The sequence below is a fragment of the Oryza sativa genome, chromosome 1 (assembly GCF_034140825.1).
Source record: "Oryza sativa Japonica Group chromosome 1, ASM3414082v1".
In the NCBI taxonomy this organism is placed as follows: Eukaryota; Viridiplantae; Streptophyta; class Magnoliopsida; order Poales; family Poaceae; genus Oryza; species Oryza sativa.
This window is the reverse complement of record NC_089035.1, coordinates 1,071,173-1,093,039: the sequence shown is the minus strand read 5'-3', so window position 1 is coordinate 1,093,039 and position 21,867 is coordinate 1,071,173. Positions and strand designations below refer to the sequence as shown.

At 43.5% G+C, this 21,867-nt stretch overlaps 3 protein-coding genes across 5 annotated transcripts; all 3 read left to right on the top strand.

Moving 5' to 3' along the window:
* The first annotated feature begins 4,414 nt into the window (after nt 1–4,414).
* LOC4326082 (beta-1,2-xylosyltransferase XYXT1-like) lies at nt 4,415–7,367 on the top strand. The gene is made up of 4 exons (XM_015767364.3): nt 4,415–4,568; nt 4,720–4,785; nt 5,239–5,340; nt 5,979–7,367. Exons 1-4 carry the CDS (start codon nt 4,436–4,438, stop codon nt 7,124–7,126), a joined length of 1,449 nt encoding a protein of 482 aa, XP_015622850.1. The 5' UTR covers nt 4,415–4,435; the 3' UTR covers nt 7,127–7,367.
* A 3,703-nt stretch (nt 7,368–11,070) lies between these two features.
* Nucleotides 11,071–13,716, top strand: LOC4326079 (beta-1,2-xylosyltransferase XYXT1-like). The gene is made up of 4 exons (XM_015766377.3): nt 11,071–11,258; nt 11,658–11,744; nt 11,905–12,030; nt 12,253–13,716. The coding sequence occupies exons 1-4, from the start codon at nt 11,114–11,116 to the stop codon at nt 13,449–13,451; spliced, it is 1,557 nt and encodes a 518-aa protein (XP_015621863.1). The 5' UTR covers nt 11,071–11,113; the 3' UTR covers nt 13,452–13,716.
* A 2,367-nt stretch (nt 13,717–16,083) lies between these two features.
* LOC4326078 (beta-1,2-xylosyltransferease XAX1-like) lies at nt 16,084–19,471 on the top strand. Of its 3 annotated transcripts, none has more exons than XM_015772829.3 (4): nt 16,084–16,422; nt 16,556–16,687; nt 17,616–17,756; nt 18,012–19,471. In XM_015772829.3, the coding sequence occupies exons 1-4, from the start codon at nt 16,227–16,229 to the stop codon at nt 19,220–19,222; spliced, it is 1,680 nt and encodes a 559-aa protein (XP_015628315.1). In that variant the 5' UTR covers nt 16,084–16,226; the 3' UTR covers nt 19,223–19,471. The 3 variants fall into 3 exon arrangements, with proteins under 3 accessions (XP_015628315.1, XP_025878180.1, XP_015628322.1); XM_026022395.2 differs by having other exon boundaries at nt 18,009–19,471; XM_015772836.3 differs by having other exon boundaries at nt 16,292–16,426; nt 18,009–19,471.
* Nucleotides 19,472–21,867: the final 2,396 nt, after the last annotated feature.

The following is a 21,867-nucleotide window of genomic DNA, read 5'->3' as shown; positions in this document are numbered from 1 at the left end:
ATTTTGCTACGTATTGCTTGAGGTTATGTTCGTTTTTTTATGAAGATACATATTTTATCTCAGTTGTCATTAACACATATTTCAAATTGCTAAACAATAAGAACTTTCAACATAAAAGTTGCTTTAAAATATTAGATAACTATATTTAAAATAATTAAAACTTAAATAATCATAATTCTTTTACATGTCCGTATTTAATCTTTATTTTTGTGGGGAGTACTTGAAAAACAATGGTGCAGGTGGTGACGCTGCCTGCCGTGCCGCCTACAGCGGCGTACCTGGAATACTCACTCCTACGTCCTCTGTGTTTGAGAAAAGAAGAATAGGGATGATTGAGAACAAACATTAAACGAGATAAACTATTAATACATAACTAATTAAGTATTAATTATTTAAACCTAAAAAAATAGATTAATATATGATTTTTAAAGCAACTTCTCTATAGACTTTTTTTTATGAAAAAATCAAGAATCGTGCGCATGAAAAACGATGTTCTTTTTTCTATCTGTTCAATTCTCAAACGTGCTGAACTAGTACGGACGGGACTGGCCATTCCTAAATGGGCTGCATCTAGGTATTAGGCCCACCATAGGTTTTTCTCTTTTTTTTCTTATTTAAGAGATAAGGCCCAGCAATTATATGGATCACACGCAAACAATCATATTCAGCCCACAGTAATAAGGTCTCGTTCTAGTGGCCCGATCCGTCCAACGCAATTGCCCTGCTCGTTATAGATCCAGTCCGGCCCATGTAAGCTACTGGGTTCCAACACTGAATACGATCTAGACTGGGCCCATCCAGTCTCCGTATTCAGGTGCTCCGTCCAACTTGGAAGTTCAGAGGTTCGTTACGTTCGTATACCGGTCTTCAGAAATTCAGATATACCAGTACAGTAGTATGCGGCAGTATAGAAATTCACTAACATCTAAAAATAAGGAAATAAAGCTATACTAGTAATTCTAACTTCTCACTTTTTTAGTTTTCACTCATGGGCTTCCTTTTCTGAGTTTCTCTCCATCTCCGCACTGACTAATCTAAGAGAGTAAATTGCAGTCAGTCCCCATTCATTTCATAATTAGGCTGCCAAACTGTTCACCCAGCATGTCCTAATCCTGTCGCCAGTGGAGTTTGCACTACCTACTAGTATTTGGAAAACAAGATGAGATCCATGCATTGGTCAACGACTCAGCTCTATGCTCAGCCCAGTTACTCAGGTGTTCCAAGTTGGTACCTATGTGCTCTTTTTCTCTTTCTGTCCATGTCACAACTCACAAGCCGATCCATATGGCCTTTGCACAGAAGAAGCTAATTAGCAGTAGCTTCCAATTACCAACAATTTATTACTGAGTGGAGTTGACTCTCTTCAGGGCTAACCTTTAATTACTACTGCTCCATATTGCAAGTTGCAGTAAGTTAACTCCAATCTGGATCGGTCACAGCATCCAGAGACCGTTCATGACTGCATTTTTTCTTTTTCAAGTAATGTACATCTGAATCAGGTGCTCCACTGCGGCTCGGATCTCGACTTCGTTTCACAAATTTGCTTATACTACTACTCTTAACCAATAACCCCATGAGCTTTGTACCTTTGTCTTTAGTCTGAACTCTGATATTAGTCACTAGATTGGCTCGCTGGAGTACTAGCATTTAGCTACCACAAGTCCCCAAGCTACTCTAGCTAGCAACGTGTGAGTCTTCTTTGCCATCTCACAGATCACGAGCTACATCTCACAGTGCCTGAACTACCTCTGCCTAGCATGGCTTGGCGGTCGCAAAATCTAGTGGGAGATTAGGCCTTAGTTCTCTAGGTCCGATCCTGTACCCTGTCCCCTTCCCCTTTTTTCCATTTAAAGGCTACACTGTAAATAAACTTTACTTCTCTTAATACAAAGATGTGTTTATTGTGTATTCCCGAAAAAAAAAAACAGATCACGAGCTAGATATCAACAAGACCAAATTCTTTCTCCTTTTCCTTTTTTCTCTCCCTCTCTTTTTTCTACTCGTCATGTAACTTTGTAACCGTCCATTTATATCAATGAAATGGCTATAAGGTAAAGCTGGCTCTACCTTCTTATGTCAAAAAAAAAAAAGAGACCAAACTGTACTGTATTTTTTTTGTACACATACCAAAATTAAGAAAATCAAGTGTGATTCAGCAGCACTTGTGAATTTGAGATCATCATGAGTACTTTTATGGAGATAAAACAAGTCTGTTTACTGTACATTTAACTGACAAATCTTGTTTACTTTTCTTTGGCAGACAGAATGCCATCGGTGTTTTAACACAACTTATTTATACCTCTGCCATCCAAAATAAAATGAGGAACTCTGAACTCTCACGTGAGCCATGCATCCAGACAAAACAGATCAGAAGGATGCAATTCCATCGCCAACAATGCTGCAGCCTGATAGTATAATTAATTAGGAAACATGAGAGAGTAACAACATTGCTAGGGTGAGAAGAAACTAAAAATGGTCAATGTTAAAGCCGAGCTTCTGCCGGTGGTGTTGACCACTCAGTGACCATAATATTCTACTGCTGCAGTACTGCCACTATACGTGCCATGATTCCATCCAAGCAGTAATAAAAAGGAAACTCAATTAGGATTAATTATTTTACTGATTGCAATTAAGGAACTGGTCCCTAGCTAGTAGTCTCCAGATGTGTTTAAACTTGAACAGTTGGATCCATGGGCTAGCTACCACCCAGGCCTACAGAGATGATTAACCAATAAACTACAGATTGGATGCGCTCACAATCATGCAATCATGGGATGCATGTACTGTACTGAAGTCTGAAACTGATCACTTGAGGATTAGGATGTGATGTGCTTCTGCAGAAATGCACCTTGCATTGTTGAAATCACATTCAAACCCTTAATTATCACCTTATGGAGAATGCAGGAAGAGAGACACAAAATAATAATCTGCAGCTTATAATTTGCCTCTTTCTGAATTTCTGTTACTTTTCAGACAGTACACTCAGATATAAATATATCAGAGTCAAATGCAGAAATGACACACCCCCCCCCCCCCCCTATTTTTATTTTTTTCGATTACAATCGCTTTCTTCTAGGTAATACAGTATACACATGGTTTCCAAAAAGCTGATCAGACTTTGTTTGCAACAATGATGATCAAGATAGTTGCCACCATGTTGGTTGGAGCTATATGAAGAAATGATTAGACATGGGGGGAGAACATGCCTTGTGAGAGGTGTTCACGTTAGAAGTTAATGATTCTAGAAATGTATAGCTAATTAAATAGATCGACCGGGTGTTGGGTGGTTGATCTAAAAGATGAATTGAAGAAACCATTGCATGCGTGCATGATCTGTACAAATCGATGAAGAACTTGGTCTGTTTGCCCTGATGAGGACAACCTGACACGAAATCGACTTGATTGTGATACCACGTCTTGTTCAAAACGGCAACACGCATATGGCTTGCTTATGGGTAAGCTAGCTAGTAGACTTGGGTGTTCATGTGTTCTTAGCTGGATGCTAGCAAGGCTCATGACTGTTTTTAATTGTATTTAACTTGTGGAAATTAAGAGCTCCACATCAGAATACATCATGAAGTGGCTATATGTGACAGATATTAATATTTGCATTATCTTTGAAATTTTAAAATTTTAATTGTACACATTCTATAATGCATATCTGAAAAACATCAGTTCCACATTGAGCCTTGATTAGCAGCCAGTCCTTAAAAAAACTGTGATACCTTTTGGGGCTTGTTAATCAAAGGGGATGTTACGCGGACCAAACAACGTGCATGTGAACGAACTCGATCCATCGGCGTCAGATTAGGCGAAAAACAAAATAAAAAGGTTAAATAAATTCACCCTGTTTCATTCAGTTAATGAAATAATGCCAGCCTGCTGTCTTCTGATTATCAGGCCCAATCAGAACTCTCAGAGAGAGTCACTGGTCAACCACCATTTGCACACTTAATAATTACTTAATTACTATAGATAATTAGTTGATTAGTGTTACTAACACTAGTTTAACATGCTAGTCCACCCTGATCTGCACCCAACACGAGCAAAAAAAAAAAAGGAATTTCGTACCATGTGAAGGGGGGTGTAACTGCAAAATCAGAATCTGATGGATGGATTAGTATGCTTAACAAAACAGCAAGTTGATGCTGATATGCAAACTCTACAAAAGCGAGCTGGCTAAGCTTGGAGAAATCCAAGTACACCACTCCATTTCTCTCTCTTTCTCTCGCTTTCTTTTTGCATAGTTTTCTTCATGCTCCATGTAAACAAGCAAGAAAAGAGAGGAAAAGGAGGCAGCTCGGTGCAATTCTCGAACGACCCAAAACCTTGAACAATTCAATCCTTCTTCAGAGAGATTCAGAGTTGGGTTCAGAATATATATACACTAGCACGAGTGAATAGTAGAGGAGACAGAGATAGATAGAGAGGAGAGATGGGCAGCGAGGTGAAGCCGGCGAAGCTTGGCCTCCGGCGACACCTCAACGCCGGCTTCTTCGCCGGCTTCCTCCTCGTCCTCCTCACCTACGTCATCGTCTCGCAGCAGTTCGCCATGGAAACTCCCACAGGTAACCTAACCATCATCACGTACTCTTCCATTGCAAGAAGCTTCTTTCTTTGCACAAAGATCATTCTGTTCTGTTGTTGTCGTCGTCGGTCATCATCATTTTGTCCATGAACTGATCTGTTCTTGCTTCTTGCTGAATGTTTCTCCTGCAGCTGTCACTAGCAGGGCGCCGAGGATTGACGAGAATGAGTCGGTGACCAAGGCTCGCGTTGAAACAGGTGAGAAAGCACAGGATTTCTGTCATCTTGATCGTGTTTTTCTTGACTGCTTCATCAGTCTAAGAACACAAAAGTCATCGTGAGAAGAAGAAACGGAGATGATGGATCATGGATGAGATCGAAGTCAACATGTTGGGAGGAGCGAACCGTGTCTCCGATGGGACTAGGAGTATTTAATTTCGTTCGATCGGATCATGGTACACTTAGGGATGGAAGACGATCAATTAAATCTGGGAAAAGATCGAGACGAAACCTCAAGAAGCTTCTGATCAATACAGTGATATACTTTGTTAATACTGATCATGATCAGCCAATTTTACTAACAGATTGCATCGATCAGTCCAAGCACAAACGTTTACTTACTTCTGTTTGTTTGCAAATTTTGCATGCTAGTATTATTTTCACATTGGTGTTCCGATTCATTTCTGACGTGAATTCTTTCGGCAAATGCAGAGAAGAAGAGGGAGCAGGAGTGGCAGCGGCCAAAGGACACGTCTGGTGCCGTCTCAGCAGAAGAGTTCTCCAAAAGAGACTCGACAAATGCCAAACCGATTGGTAAGCACAAAATATTTGTTCCCAAAAACAAAGTGATTTTATGTTCTTATTTAGAGATCAAAGTGACATTTTGTTGGTTTCTGATTATAATTGCTTTCATTTATTTATTTATGTGAATATAGTACATCCATTCATTTTTTTTCAACGAACTGCATTCATTCATTTATGTTGAGAGTATGACTTTATTGGATTATAAGCTTTGGAGGACGTTTGGGAAAGTACTAGTATTTGGAATTTTGCATGAACGTTTGTTGTTTTCTTTACAAAATTACAAATTTGTGCATTAACATGATGGATGTTCTCAGAATACTACTCTTGACTGCCGTTGACATGTGGGCCCAACTATATTCCAAATAGCTTCTGTACTTACTAGTACTATTCATGGGTTTTACTAGCATTGTAATGTTACTGTCAAATTAAAGGCAAAGCCATGCTTTTCACTTTCCATTAGAAAGATCATCTAAAAACAGACCAATTGGACCCAAACATGAATACTCTACTTAATTAGATCAATGAGCAATAAATGAGTTGAACTAATTACTCTCTGTTTGCAAATTAATGATCGTTTAACTGATTAATTAATAAATGAGCTAATAAACCTCGATGAATCAATTTTTTTTCTGTTTTTGGTGCAACAGAGAACGGCAAGGTAGTGTGCGGCTCGAACGGGTTCTACTCCGACACCTGCGACGTCGACGGCGACGTCCGGATCAACGGCACGGCTCTCTCCGTGACCCTTGTTCCGGCGAGCCGCCGGTCGGAGCGCCGCCGCGAGTGGAAGATCCAGCCGTACCCGCGCAGGACCGTGTCCGGCATCGCGGAGGTGACCGTGACGCGGCAGCAGGACCGGGCCGCCGCGCCGGCGTGCACGGTGACCCACGGCGTGCCCGGCGTCGTGTTCGCGCTCGGCGGCCTGACCGGCAACTACTGGCACGACTTCAGCGACGTGCTGGTGCCGCTGTTCGTGGCGTCGCGGCGGTACGGCGGCGAGGTCCAGTTCCTGGTCAGCAACATCCAGCCATGGTGGCTGGGCAAGTACGAGGCCGTCGTGCGGCGGCTGTCGCGGTACGACGCCGTCGACCTCGACCGCGACACGGAGGTCCGGTGCTTCCGCCGCGTCGCCGTCGGGCTCCGCATGCACAAGGAGTTCAGCGTGAAGCCGGAGCTGGCGCCGGGCGGGCAGCGGCTGACGATGGCGGACTTCGCCGCGTTCCTCCGCGACACCTACGCGCTCCCCCGCGCCGCGGCGGCGGGCGCGAGGCGGCCGCGGCTGGTGGTGATCCGGCGCGCGCACTACCGGAAGATCGTGAACATGGACGAGGTGGTGCGCGCGGCGGAGGCGGCGGGGTTCGAGGCGGCGGTGATGTCGCCGCGGTTCGACGAGCCGGTGGAGGAGGTGGCGAGGAAGGTGAACGCGTTCGACGCGATGGTGGGCGTGCACGGCGCCGGGCTGACGAACGCGGTGTTCCTGCCGGCGGGGGCGGTGGTGATCCAGGTGGTGCCGTACGGGCGGCTGGAGCGGATGGCGAGGGCGGACTTCGGCGAGCCGGTGGCGGACATGGGGCTCCGGTACATGGAGTACAGCGTCGCCGCCGACGAGAGCACGCTGCTGGAGATGCTGGGGCCGGAGCACCAGGTGGTGAAGGACCCGGAGGCGGTTCACCGGAGCGGCTGGGACAAGGTCGCCGAGTACTACCTCGGCAAGCAGGACGTCCGCATCAACGTCGCCCGCTTCGCCGCCACGCTCGCCGCCGCCTTCGATCACCTTCGACCATCACATAGCTAGTGAGTGAGTGAGTGAGTGACACAGATGTTACAGTTGCTGATAGATATGATACACCACCTCATTGGTCGCAATTTGGTACAGAATGTTCAACCCATCCTTTTTTGTTTTTGTTTTGGCTCAGTATATCCATCATCATTGGTGGAGCGTATGAACATGCACATTGATTGTATTGATTTGGTAGAGTACATGTATGTCACCGAATTCATGTTAGTAGAGCTCCTGCAATGTGTAACCTGTGCAATGCAGCATTCACCATTTCACCAACTGACCGAGTAACCAAAGCTTGTTTTCATACGAGGACATGTTTTTTGTGTGCTCATGTGTAGTACCATCTCGTTAGTTTAGCAAGAGTGGAACTAATTTATAAGGGTTTGTCCCTCCAACCATATCACTTCCGGATTAACCCTTTTATTTACAAGAATCGAGAATGAAAGTGTAAGTGGAGTAGTGTGTATAAGTGCTCGTCGGCTAGGCTAAGCTACGAGGTTTTGGAGGGTAAGTTGTTTGACTTTTTTCCTAGTCAAATTTAATTAAGTTTGACCAAGTTTATAAAAAAAGTCAGCAACAAATAAAATATTAATTTAGTTTCATTAAATCTCACATTAAATATATTTTGATAATATATTTATTTTTCTCCATTTCATATTATAAGTCGTTTGATTTTTTTTCCTAGACAAACTTTATTAAGTTTGACCAAGTTTATAAAAAAATTAGCCATATATAAAATATTAAATTAGTTTCATTAAATCTCATATTAAATATATCTATTTAACTATATCTTTTTTTATAAACTTGGTTAAATTTGGAGAAGTTTGACTAGGAAAAAATAATCAAACGACTTGTAATATAAAACAGAGGGAGTACATAATAGCTCAATATACATCGGTTGGTGAGTGTTCTGCCTTAAAAGGAAGCAACCGCAAAAGCAGGGTCGACAAAGTGGAAGTGAGAATGTTGGCTGGAGTAACAAAAGCCTTAGAGGGAAGCAACTGCAAGGTAGGGGAGTGTTCCACCTTAGAGGGAAGCCACCACAAAAGTAGGGTCGATGAAGCGGATGTGAGAATGTCTGCTTGAGTAACAAAACATCGGTAAGAATCCAATGCCTCGAAAACCCAGGGTTTCCTCCGCAAGGTTCGTCCAGAGATTTCGCCCTTCTGAGTTCTTTCCACATAAACTTAAAGCATGGATATTCATCAAGGCTTAGGTTCATTTAGATGTTTTTTACCAATCAATGCAGGATCCTAATTTGAGTGTTCAATTCCAATAAAAATCGGTATAAATAGATTTGGAAAGATTAGAAGCTTGCTGAGGTTGTTCTTCAAAGCGTTGATGCAGAACTTGTTGTTTATAAGTTGTTGCCAAACCACCTTAAGGGTGTGTGTGCAAGAGCAAGTTTCCAACGCTACCCTCTCGTTTTCCGCGTGCACGCTTTTCAAACTGCTAAATGATGCGTTTTTTTGCAAAAAGTTTCTATACAAAAATTGTTAAAAAAATTCATATTGATCCATTTCTGAAAAAAAAATAGCTAATACTTAATTAATCACGTGTTAATGGACCGTTCCGTTTTCCGTGTATGGGAGATGGGTTCCCAACACCCTTAATATGAAATATGTATACTCCTTATGAGCGAGGTGAGTCAATTAGGTAGCTACGCATGTACTGCAGCCACGTCGTCTTAGTCGTTGGTCGCACCTCATCCACTCTGTTCTACACTAACATGATCTTTACTACGTGTAATCTGTAGGCTGTAGCACATAGTATATGTAGTTGCTAGTTATAATTAATTAGCCACTAATTAATACAAAATAGTATACATTATACACTGTTGTGTATAACCGTGTCCGGACGAAATCATGTTACTGGCAAACTAGTCAAGGACAGAAAGAAGCCAGCACGTCGTCTCTGTTTCGTTTACGTCTCCTGGCCATTTTGCAGTATAGTATACTCGCATTGTGCTCTCAATTTCCAGGGAGAATTCCTGATCAGTTTCTGTTCAGTTCAGAAGCCCATTGTAATGCGTAGTTGCAGGTCAAATGGCAGCCGTATTGCATTAAGGATGCAGGCCTGAAAATGACCTGCTGCATGAAAAATATTGGAGTCCAGGATGGCCAATGCAGGTATCCATCGCTTCTGAACTGACGGTGCTTGATCAGAGAATAAAATCTAAACAGTAGCACAAATTAATATTGAGAGCTGCCGTGCATGCACTGTAGTTGTACTGCATTGCACCGAGAAGATCGGAACAGTTCATTGAGAGCTACTCCTTAACAAGCATCATAGAAAGTTCTTGAAAAAAATAAGCACCAGAATTCAGAGAATGGGAGGCCCATCAATGCAGGCAACTCCATTTCAGCGTAGTGTTCAGTTCATTGATCATGATTATCATCAAGAGGAATCTCGATCTAAAAAGGTGTTGATTATCCATGTATTTTAGGGAGTATATATATACTTGCAGTAGGCCATAGTCACCTATCATGAGCAATGAAATAATCGGTGACATTGCATCTGCTTCCCTGGAGAAATTAGCAATCAAATAGCACCGTCGCTCTCATGGCTGAAAGTGATATTTTGTGATAGAGAAAAAAAATATAACAATATATATCCTTATCAATTTTCAAGATAAAATGCGACCTTTTTTTAACCAAGAGAAAGAAGAAAATGCAACTATGCAAGAGTGACGAGTTTGTCAGGACACTTGTTGCTTTCAGAACAGGCACAAGAAAATAGGATTGACATTTGACAACCATACCGTACGTACGTGTCTACACCGACCGACTTAAATTCATCAAATTCTCACTAGTTTATGACAATTATTGGAGAGAACAAACGAAAGAGTTAAAATATTACAAAGTTGAATGGTTGATTTTAAAAAGTTCTCTAACAAATATCGATGAAGAAAGTTTTCAGATATATCATACCGTTTAGGAGCATCAGAAGCATACGAGCGATAATTGATAATCTACTACTCCCTCGATCATTTCCTAAATGTTTGACGCCGTTGGTTTTTTTAAACATGTTTGACCATTCGTCTTATTCAAAAACCTTTTGTGAAATGTATAAAACGATATGTATACATAAAAGTATATTTAACAATAAATCAAATGATAGGAAAAGAATTAATAATTACTTAAATTTTTTGAATAAGACAAACGGCCAAACATTTTTAAAAAAGTCAATGGCGTCAAACATTTTTGGATGGAGGGAGTATAAACCAAAAGGAACTTGTATTTATAAGTAAATGTGAATTATACCCAAACAAAAAAAAAGAAATAGAGAGTGTGTACACAAGAAAAATGCAATGTAGGTTCTGAATTAGGCAAGGTATGGGGCCCTTGATGACATGCTCTGACAGCTCATGAGTTCTACTGGAACATCCAATTCCAACCAAATATTCCATGCATTTGACCTAGTTAGTTCTACACCTTACATCCATAATCCATCAATCATTCATTCCTAGCTCACATAAGACTTGTTCTTTTTCTCTCACATGCCACCTCCTACCCAATCATGTACACAAAACTTAACTAGGATTTTACAAATCCTTCTGCCAACTACTCCAAATAACTATAATTTTTTATTCCCGAAATTAGCCTCCAATAGCTAGTCAAAAAAAGGTGTATTCCAAAAAAAAAAAAATTGCACCTTACAAACGATGCACGTTTAAGCTAACTACTGCATGATAATTGTCGTCATTATACAGGGAAAATATAGTAAATTAGAGGTAGCAATCACGAGGGAGAGTTGGAGTTTGGCTAAGTCCTCCTGAGAGCAGCCAGGCATAAAGGACATCATCAAGAACTGGTCTATTGAGGAGAAGAGAAGAGAAGAGTTCTTGGAAGGTTCTCCATCTCCCATGTCAGGGAGTTGGTGTCTCTAGGATACCTGCATAGGCAGGCAATCACACACACATATTTATCACGAGAAAGAGTAGAGCTGCAAAGAGTAGGAAGGATTCAGACATTCAGAGAGAGAGGAGAGGGAGGAGAGATGGGAGGCGATCATGGGAAGCTCATGAAGAGCTTGAAGGGTGCAGCTCAGAAGTATCTCGGCGTCGGCTTCTTGCTCGGCTTCTTCCTTGTTCTCCTCACATACTTCACCGTCTCCGAGCAGTTCGCGATCGCTGCACCCAACGGTGAGTTTCATTTGGTTCATGATTGAGCATAATTCAGCAAAAAAAAATTTGCAAGTTTTCTGAATTCTGAATTATGGTGCAGTTTTATAGGTTTTCTTTTGATTCTTCCTGCATGATTCAGACCAAAACTTTTTGATTACATGGTTAATCGGGATCACTTTTTCGAGGATTTTTTTTTGAATAATTCTGAATCAAACGAGTATGTAATACATGCGGAATTCGTCGGGATTCTAAGCACGCGTTTGCTTGTTTCTGCACGTAACCGCAAAATCAGGGCACCGATCACCATCCTGAATCCAAGCTCCCAACTTATTTTCAGTGCATCACCTTACAATATTCAGACTTTTTAAAAGAAATTTAAACACTGAAACTGATCAAATTGAACTGCACATGATGCAGCAATTCGGAAAACATCACCGGGACACGCCTCCCCGACGATCCCCCCGCCTGTGGAAGAGAAGAGGCCACAGCTGCCCCCTATCATAGGTAAACTGATCGATCATCCAACCAACTAATTAATTAACCTGTGATTATTCCAATCATTTTCATCAAACCAAAATCAAATTTCCCTTACTAATTCAACCAAAATCCATCCGAATTTCGCTTCTAAATCTCTAACACTTTTTTATCCTTTTGCATGGAGCAGAGCAGCGGCAAGCACCAAAGGCAGAGCATGAGCATGCAGCGGTGGTACAGGAGAAGACCCCGTCAGCTGAAGAGATAGAGATACAGAAAGAAACAGAAGAGGACCACACCAAGGAGAAGCCCACTGGTACTTTTCTCCCCCTACTTGCGAATCATTTATGAAATATAAAGTACAAATCTTTGATTAGTTTTGTGCAAAATCCAACCTAAAGTTCATTCCTTCAATCTTTTTCTGAAATGGAAAGCAGCAGAGACGTGTTCGATGCATATTTTGCCTTGTGAGAATCAGAACAAAAGAAATATAAAAAGTTAAAGCAATTGTTGTTTTTTTTTTCCTTGGTCGATGCAGATGACGTCACCACCACGGTGGAGGAGAGCGCGCCGGCGAAGAAGCCGGCGTGCGACATCCAGGGGCCATGGGCGTCCGACGTGTGCAGCATCGACGGCGACGTGCGCATCCACGGCGCGGCGCACGACGTCGTGATCCCGCCGCCGATCGAGGGCGGCGGCAGCAACCCGAACCCGCGGGAGTGGCGCGTCGTGCCCTACTCGCGGAAGCACATGGGCGGGCTCAAGGAGGTGGCGGTGCGGGAGGTGGCGTCGGCGGCGGAGGCGCCGGCGTGCGACGTGCGGTCGCCGGTGCCGGCGCTGGTGTTCGCCATGGGCGGGCTGACGGGCAACTACTGGCACGACTTCTCCGACGTGCTCATCCCGCTGTACCTGCAGGCGCGGCGGTTCGACGGCGAGGTGCAGCTCGTTGTGGAGAACATCCAGATGTGGTACGTGGGCAAGTACAAGCGCGTCCTGGACCGGCTGTCGCGCCACGACATCGTCGACATGGACAGGGACGACAAGGTCCGGTGCTTCCCCGGCGCGGTGGTCGGCATCCGGATGCACAAGGAGTTCAGCATCGACCCGGCGCGGGATCCCACGGGCCACTCCATGCCGGAGTTCACCAAGTTCCTCCGCGACACCTTCTCGCTGCCGCGCGACGCGCCGGTGAGCCTCGTCGACAATGCCGCGGCGGTGAGGCCGCGGTTGATGATCATCTCGCGGCGGCACCCGCGGAAGCTGATGAACGTGGAGGAGGTGGTGCGGGCGGCGGAGCGGATCGGGTTCGAGGTGGTGATCGGCGACCCGCCGTTCAACGTGGACGTCGGCGAGTTCGCCAAGGAGGTGAACCGCGCGGACGTGCTGATGGGCGTCCATGGCGCGGGGCTGACGAACTCGGTGTTCCTGCCGACGGGGGCGGTGCTGATCCAGGTGGTGCCGTACGGGAAGATGGAGCACATCGGGAAGGTGGACTTCGGCGATCCGGCGGAGGACATGAGGCTCAAGTACATGGCGTACTCCGCCGGCGTGGAGGAGAGCACGCTGGTGGAGACGCTGGGGCGCGACCACCCGGCGGTGCGCGACCCGGAGTCGGTCCACCGGAGCGGGTGGGGGAAGGTCGCCGAGTACTACCTCGGCAAGCAGGACATCCGCCTCGATCTCGCCCGCTTCGAGCCCCTCCTCCGCGACGCCATGGATTACCTCAAACACCAGTAGAGGCGAGCTCCATCCACAAAGACTACTGTAATTAGCTACTAGCTGCAACATTTTTTTTTTTTTGAATGCCTAGCTGCAACATTTTCATTTTCGTTCTCTATGCTTTTTTTTTTTTGCTTTCTATTCTTTCGAGTTCTTTCACAGAAAAAAGAAATCGATCGATTATTTGATCAGGATTACAGTTACATTATACTACTTCTCTTTGTATTCCCTTTGATGCACATAATGGAGGATGGAATGGAACGAAATCGATTCATTATTAGCACTGAATTGTGTTCGCATTTGGTGATCTCTAGTTTCAACTCGATCAAATAAGTGTTCATTTTTTTTTTAAAAAAAGTACAATTAGAATACCCAACAACTACTAGAAATTGTACAAGTACATTGTGTAGCACATATGCACATGTCGTTGTTAGAGATGACAGATTTGCATTGAGTGTGTTGTTGTTGTAAACAAGTAGCAGAGGTTGGTAGAGTTTGGTTGTCCAACAGAAACTGATGAGTCGTCGGTTCAGTTGCGCAACTAACCGCCGCCTCCTTCTCACCTGTCACTAACACACAAAATGCCAGGTTTCCTCTAAACAATATAAACAATATATTAATAATTCCATAAAAAAACAATATAGTAATATTCAATCCATGGGCCGAGACAACAAGCCCACGTATGATTGGGCCCACATGGGATTGTTCTTGGGCCGGTAGGAGAGGAGTAGCCGTCGCCAACTTTGACCTGTGATGTCAACAACGAGAGGAGGAACGAACAGGTTGTAATGTGATGGAGCGATGCAAGGCCAGCCGGAATGGCAGGTGAGTAGTAGCAGATACGTGCAAGCAAGCAAGGCAACATTGGCAAACAGGAACATGACAACGATGCAAACGGCGGGAACTTGCAGAAACCGCCGGTGCCATTAATAAATCCAACTCTACTTCAAAATTGAAACCGACTCTTATACTTAATACTAGTTTCTATCATATGGTGATCTCTCATTATCTAAAAAATATATTATATGATGATATGTACTGATTGGATATATCATATACCCAACTGGAGTGCATATTCAGAATGCAGTACAAATCATGCATGTTCATCTGCTGGCAATTAGGCAAAAGAACATTTTCTTGCAGATTGTTATGTAAGGTGAGTGGTTTATATATGATCAGTATTGAAATTCTCAAATGTACTCCCTCCTTATGGTTTTCCATCTTGAAGGGGAGCAATTTTCTTGGATGAACAGTTTTTAAGTTTTATAACCACAGCTGTACAGATTTGTTGGCAGATATGCAGAGAGATAGAGAGAGAGTGGCGTACACCAACCACTGGCTGGTCTCGTCCCCGTGAACAACGGTCTGAATGTATAGAGGCTAGCTTTTCAGTTTGTCAGGGAGGGAGGGGAGAAGGTAAGGTACTAGTAAAATGTAGGGATAGGATAGGATGATGGTAGTAGGAAGGAAGATGCATTTGGAATTTTGCTCTCGTCTTGTATACCGATGCAGCAGCAACAGTATCATCCAGCATCTCACATGCGCCCATAGAACACACCTTCTTCAAATCAAATACAGCGGCGGCTTTCAGCAAGCTTGTGATTGTGAACATGGAAGAGAATAGTAAAGTAGGAGTACAAATGAAGAGAGAAGCTTCGGTATAATACTCACTACTTCCTCCGTTTTACTTCAATTTTTTCAAAGTCAAATTTTATTGAATTTGATCAAGTTTATAGAATAATTTAGCAAAAATACTAAATTAATTTTATTAAATTTACCATTAAATATATTTTGATGATATATTTGTTTTGTGTTAAAAATGCTACTATATTTTTTTATAAACTTAATTAAATCTTTAAAAAATTAAAATATTTGAATAGGTTAAAAGTCAAAAAGGGTTTATAATATTAATTGTTGAAGAAGCTCAATCTCGTGTTCATGTTGCCCAACTGCCACATGGGTGGCCACTGTGCAGTTGCCTTTCAACTGTACGTGCAAATCCAAGCTTATTAAATTGAAGCTGTTACAAGTAACTAATCCTTGTCTGAATTTACTCGTCTCACCGGCGTCGGCGTGTCGGTGGTAGGTCTCTGGATTCAGAGAAAATCGATTTTGATTTCAGTGACGAAGCCCTACAGTATTTGGGAGTAGTCCCACTCGACGTCCTGCGATCGAAGTACTCCTATCCTGCTGGATTCACTGACACTAATGACTCGTCGCAGCATACTGTATGATCCATTCGCATGTCCAAGTTGCATAACCATCATTTCATAATAGTCCTAATCCAACAGAAAGAACACCTAAGAGCTTCTTGAAATGCAGGAATTTTACATGAAACAGTTCGGTTCCATCAAAATTCCCCGTGAAATTCCTCCGGTCCGAATAAGCCATAGATCAGACATCACCATTCACCAATGATAGCAGCAATTCTCTCTTCATGTACTAGTAGTCTAGTAGTACAACTCATCAGAAAAGGTAGCTGATCTATGTCAATGTAATTAATCAATCACAGGTTATTAGTACTCCAGCATAGGTAAACCAGGACGTAAGTACAATTAATGAAACTAATGCAGCAAAGCAAATGCTAATAATGGCCACTTTCCACCCTGCACTGCAACCTAGTCTACTCCCCTCACATGTCGCACCAGCTGCAGCGCCACACTCCACTCCTCCTGACGACTCCACTGTCTCCTCTTCAACTGAATCAGACCAGACCACGCCGCAGCTGAGCTGCAGGAGCGCGCGGCCAGAGCCTTCGTGGCGCAGCAGCACGGTGGCGGCAGAGCCGTCGCCATGAAGGCGGCGGCGAGGGAGAGGAAGCCGAGGCACAGCAACGGGAGGGCCGCGGCGGCGGCTGCCAAGAACCTGAGCAAGGTCGAGCCCGGCAGGCACCTCGCCGTCGTCAGGCTTTTTCCGGCGTGCCTCCTCGCCCTGCTTATCTGCCTCTGCGTCGTCAAGTTCTTCTCCTCTCTCTCGTCTCAATCCCAGCGTAAGTAAGGAGACTAAAAGACTGCTGCTCTCTTCAGTTCTTTCTTGGATTTCTCGAATTCTGCTCTTCCATTTCGCTCCAATTTGATCTTACTTTGCTGTTCTTTTTTTCTGAATTGTATATATATATTCAGGGATTGGAACCAGGAGCAGGATGGTGAGTTCTTGGGAAGGCAGCGCCAGTACGAATGTACCTCGAATTCCTGTTGCTCCTCTGATTATGGGCAGGGTCGATGAAGATATTTCGACAAGATCGCCGGAATTAGGTGAGCAAATGAGCTGGAACAAGAATCATCTATCTCGTGCTCCAGCTGATGCATGCATCCCCCCCCCCATTTGCACTGTTCATCCAGATCACTGCATGTTTTGTGAGTGGCATCAGTGTCCTGGACCACGCCAACACTAGTCCAGTTGCATCAGGTTCAGGGGCAATGCAAGCCAAAGTACTACTGTACTAGTACTACTACCACATTGTGCTTTTTCTAGGTTTGGGATTTTCTGATTGGGTCCCCTTGCAGTTCTATAATTGATTTGATCATATATGGATGGCCCTCAATTATGCATGCAATTAGTTGGCTCATTTCAATGATATTTAGGAGTAGTAATTGTCTTTGTACTTGCTGTTTCTAGAGTAGTTACTTTTCTTGTTGAAACTTGCAAAGGCCTTGGGTTTTGTCACTGGAAACCGTTGTCTTACCCAATGCTAATTTTGAAGGGGAAACAAGGTAATAAGATAATTATCTGTTCCCTTCTTGTTCTAGGTGATGAGCTAATGATTCTTGTTCTTTGTGTTCTAGATGAGTGGAAATTCATAAAAATATGTACCAATGTACTAGTGCGATGTACTGAGCGAACATCCTACAACAATTTAAAGACTAGAATATGATGGCAAAGTGCAAGAACATATTCCACAATCATCATGCAAGTGAACAACTTTGTTTTGCTTCCATTATCTGAAAAGTGTGAAACAGCTTGTAGATTCTTGTAGAAGCATCAACATATGTATCATCAACGATCTTTTCAAAATGCTGCTTATTACTACTTGTTAGCATGTGTTAGTGACAATCTGCTAAATTTTCTTTCAGTTAATGATTAGGGTGCCAATAAAGGATTCTTGCATTGTTTTTTAGTTGAGGTGAGGGAGAGGTTGTATTTTATTTAAAAAAATCTTTACAAATTCAAAATGCTCTGCAGGTTCCGTGTTTAAAAATGAAAATTTTAAGAATGGGACAGATTCAGAGAATAAATCAAGATCAGAGAGACAGGTTGCAATCTCTACAGAGAATGATCCCCCTCCTGGAAAGGAAGAATCTTTGACAAAATCACCACAGACAGGTTAGAGTTAACAACAATAATACAAAAGATTTCTTGATGCACTTATTTTATGCCTAGTTAATTAATTTCTCAGTAAAATCAGCATAGAAAACTGGCCAAATTCATTTCTGTTTTCCCCCCTCTTTTCCAGCAGTTTCAGAGATTTCTTGATACACTCAATAGTTCCTAGTACATGATTAAATCCCCAGTAAAATCAGCCATAGAAGTATACTGGCCAATTCTATCTCTGAATTTTTTTCCCTTCTGTTCCAGCAGTTTCAGAGAGTGAAGTTCCAAAGCCTAAGAGTAAGATAAGTTGTGATGATAAGAGTAAAGATGAAGGCTTCCCTTATGCAAGGCCAATCGTCTGCCACCTGTCCGGCGACGTTCGAGTTTCTCCGGCGACCTCCTCGGTTACCCTGACCATGCCATTGCAGCAAGGGGAGGCAGCGGCGCGGCGCATCAGGCCATATGCACGCCGGGACGACTTCCTGCTACCTCTTGTCAGAGAAGTGGCCATCACATCAGCTGCAAGTGAAGGCGATGCTCCCAGCTGCAATGTCAGCCATGGCGTCCCCGCGGTCATCTTCTCCATCGGCGGCTACACCGGCAACTTCTTCCATGACATGGCAGACGTGCTGGTGCCTCTGTACCTCACCACCTTCCATTTCAAAGGGAAGGTACAGCTGTTCGTTGCAAACTACAAGCAATGGTGGATTCAGAAGTACAAGCCGGTGCTCCGGCGGCTTTCGCATCGAGCCGTCGTCGATTTCGACTCCGACGGCGATGTCCATTGCTTCGATCATGTGATCGTGGGCTTGGTGAGAGACAGGGACCTGATCCTTGGGCAGCATCCGACGAGGAACCCCAAGGGGTACACCATGGTCGACTTCACGAGGTTCTTGCGCCACGCGTACGGGCTGAGGAGGGACAAGCCCATGGTGCTCGGCGAGACGAGCGGCAAGAAGCCGAGGATGCTGATCATATCGCGGCGGCGGACGAGGAAGCTGCTGAACCTACGGCAGGTGGCGGCCATGGCGAGGGAGCTGGGATTCGAGGTGGTGGTCTCCGAGGCCGGCGTCGGCGGCGGCAGCGGCGGCGTGAAGAGGTTCGCGTCGGCGGTGAACTCGTGCGACGTGCTGGTGGGCGTCCACGGCGCCGGGCTGACGAACCAGGCGTTCCTCCCCCGGGGCGGCGTGGTGGTGCAGATCGTGCCGTGGGGGAGGATGGAGTGGATGGCGACCAACTTCTACGGCGCGCCGGCGGCGGCCATGGAGCTCAGGTACGTGGAGTACCACGTGGCGGCGGAGGAGAGCAGCCTGGCGAGGAGGTACCCGAGGGAGCACGCCGTGTTCAGGGACCCCATGGCCATCCATGGCCAGGGGTGGAAGGCGCTCGCTGACATCGTCATGACGCAGGATGTCAAGCTCAACCTGCGAAGGTTCAGGCCTACGCTTCTGCGTGTGCTTGATCTTCTTCAGGACTAGCTCGCTATACTAGTTATACTGAACATTTTTTTTCTTTTTTCATTCTTGTATTCCTTTTTTTTAGGTTTCTATACATATATAGTAGCTCATTCTTTGCTGATTAATTCATTTTTTTACCTGACATATATAAGTTTAGTTCTTATATATACTGGGATACATATACACTCTGTACTTTTGTAATTTGTACTACCTTGTACAGAGCTGCATGGCGTCAGTGGAAGATACACATATGCTTTTGTTCCTGATGATTGTAGTGGACTAGTGGAGATCAATTACAACGTCGCTCATTTTTTTTTCTGATTCTTGAAAAGAAGTGGAAGAGTATTTCTTCATTCCAGCGGGAAGCGAGTTGGGCCAGAAACACCCAACGGCCCAAACACGATAGGTCGTCGGTTTGTCTCATTGGGCCCATCTTGGAGGCCCAACTACAACCAGGATACTGGGCTCCTGGGTCCCATTTGTGTTGGGCCTATGTAACTTACATGATGTCTATAGTAGTCGAAAAAGCTATTCGGCGATCAGTCGCGCGCGCCCACGTGTCACGCGCGGAGAGGGGCGGCGGACGCGCCGCGCGAGAGGAGGAGGGAGTAGCGAGTTTTCCGTTTTTTTTTTGTCGTTTCTGTTCGGTTGTTTGGTTTCTTTTTTTCCCCTTTTTTTTTCTCCCTTTTTCTCGTTTCTTTTCGGTTTGTTTTTTCTTTTTTTTTCCGGTTTCTCTTCAGTGGTTGTTTTCCCGTTTATTTTTAAAGATGCATGAATATATAAGTTTGTATTCGTATGTATGCAAAGTTTGTATATGCGTATGTAAAGTTTGTATACGCGTATGTAAAGTTTGTATACGCCTATACAAACTTTGTATATGCGATGTATTTTCGCGTTTTTATTTTTTTAATACGTACGTATATAAAGTTTGTATATATCCTATACAAAGTTTATACACATCATATACAAAGTTTGTATACATCGTATATAAAGTTTGTACACATCGTATACAAAGTTTGTATACGTGTATATTTTTTTATACATCAAAAATATATATATTTTTTATAGTAGTAATACTAGTAGTAGTATAACAACAATAGTGTAGTAATAGTAGTATAGTAATAGTACTAGTACTGGACTAGTAGTAGTACTAGTACTACTGATCGCGCGCCTGGGGGGCGCGCGACTAGTCGCGTATTAGGCCCCCCCTATAGTAGTTGGGAGTTAACGGGCTTGCGATCCCGTGCGTCCCAAGAAGGGGAATATGAATTACGTTCGGCCCATTATAGTTGGGCCGAAACGGGATATCGACTTACGTGCGACCCATGTTGGTTGGGCGGCCATAACAGGATTACGATTGGATTTTGTGCGGCCATTATAGTCTCGTTTTCAAATTCAATAAATCTATGCCCTCAACGCCTTCCAGTGTGTTTGGATAATGGAAAACGGGGGAAGGATTGGGATTAAAAAATAAATGAAGGGATAGGATTAAATGGAAGAGAGATAATGAACGGTTAGGATTTAAAGATGTCTTTTGTTGGGTGGAAAATCATTTTCCTTTCCCATTATTCAAAAACTGCCTAGGTGTTTTTTTTTAAAAAAAAAGACAACCTACCGGAGGGATTTTTTTTATGATGTGGCAAACGATCATCAGCTCGTGCTAACGGGGTGACCGCTGGGCGGATGGCAATTTTGCAAGCAACCCTACTGTTGCCTCTAAGGGGGTGTTTCTTTACCAGGCTAGAGAGTTGTTAGATTTAGCGCTGGATAAACTCATCTCATTTTATCAGATCGAACACATGGGAACAAAGAGTCATGCTGAGTGAAGCTGTCCCAACTCGTTGGATGAAACATGTGCGCAAATATAGCCGAACAACTTCATTAAGTGCGACTTCTTCATGTTCCCATGTGTTCAATCTGATAAACTGAGATGAGTTTATTGATTGCAAATTATCTCTGTCATGAAAGAATTGGAACGACTTCATTAAACGTGGCCTCTTCATGTTCTCATGTGTTGGAACTGATAACATGGGGTGAGTTTATCGAGCGCCAAATCAAACGATCCCTTAGTCGGGTCGAAAAAAACACCCTCTCGGAGAGTGATAAGGGGACTGCATGCAAAATTGCTGCATGCCCATTGGCGCGACTAACTAGTGTTTTCCACATGAAAAAAAATGCATTTTAGATGGTGCTTTTTTAATATAAAAAACCATCCTAAAGGGCGTTATCGAGTATAGAAACATAAAACTTGAAAACTCAAATATACTTTTATAAATATTTAAAAATAAATTACAGCATTTGAACAGGCATACGTACCTGGCCTGCATTGTTTAGTGAAATAATGTATAGCTAGGAAACACAATATATGCATGCATGGTGAGGTATACTAGAAGTAACATACAGGATTGTTATACACACACACCATATCGGTTGTGAGGTCAATGGGTTATTTTAGACAGATACGTACAGCACAGAACGATACAAATATACTCCATCCGTTTCAAAATATTTGACACCGTTGACTTTTCAGTACGTGTTTGACCATTCGTCTTATTTAAAAAATTTAAGTAATTATTTATTCTTTTCATATCATTTGATTCATTGTTAAATATACTTTCATGTATACATATAGTTTTACATATTTCACAAATTTTTTTTGAATAAGA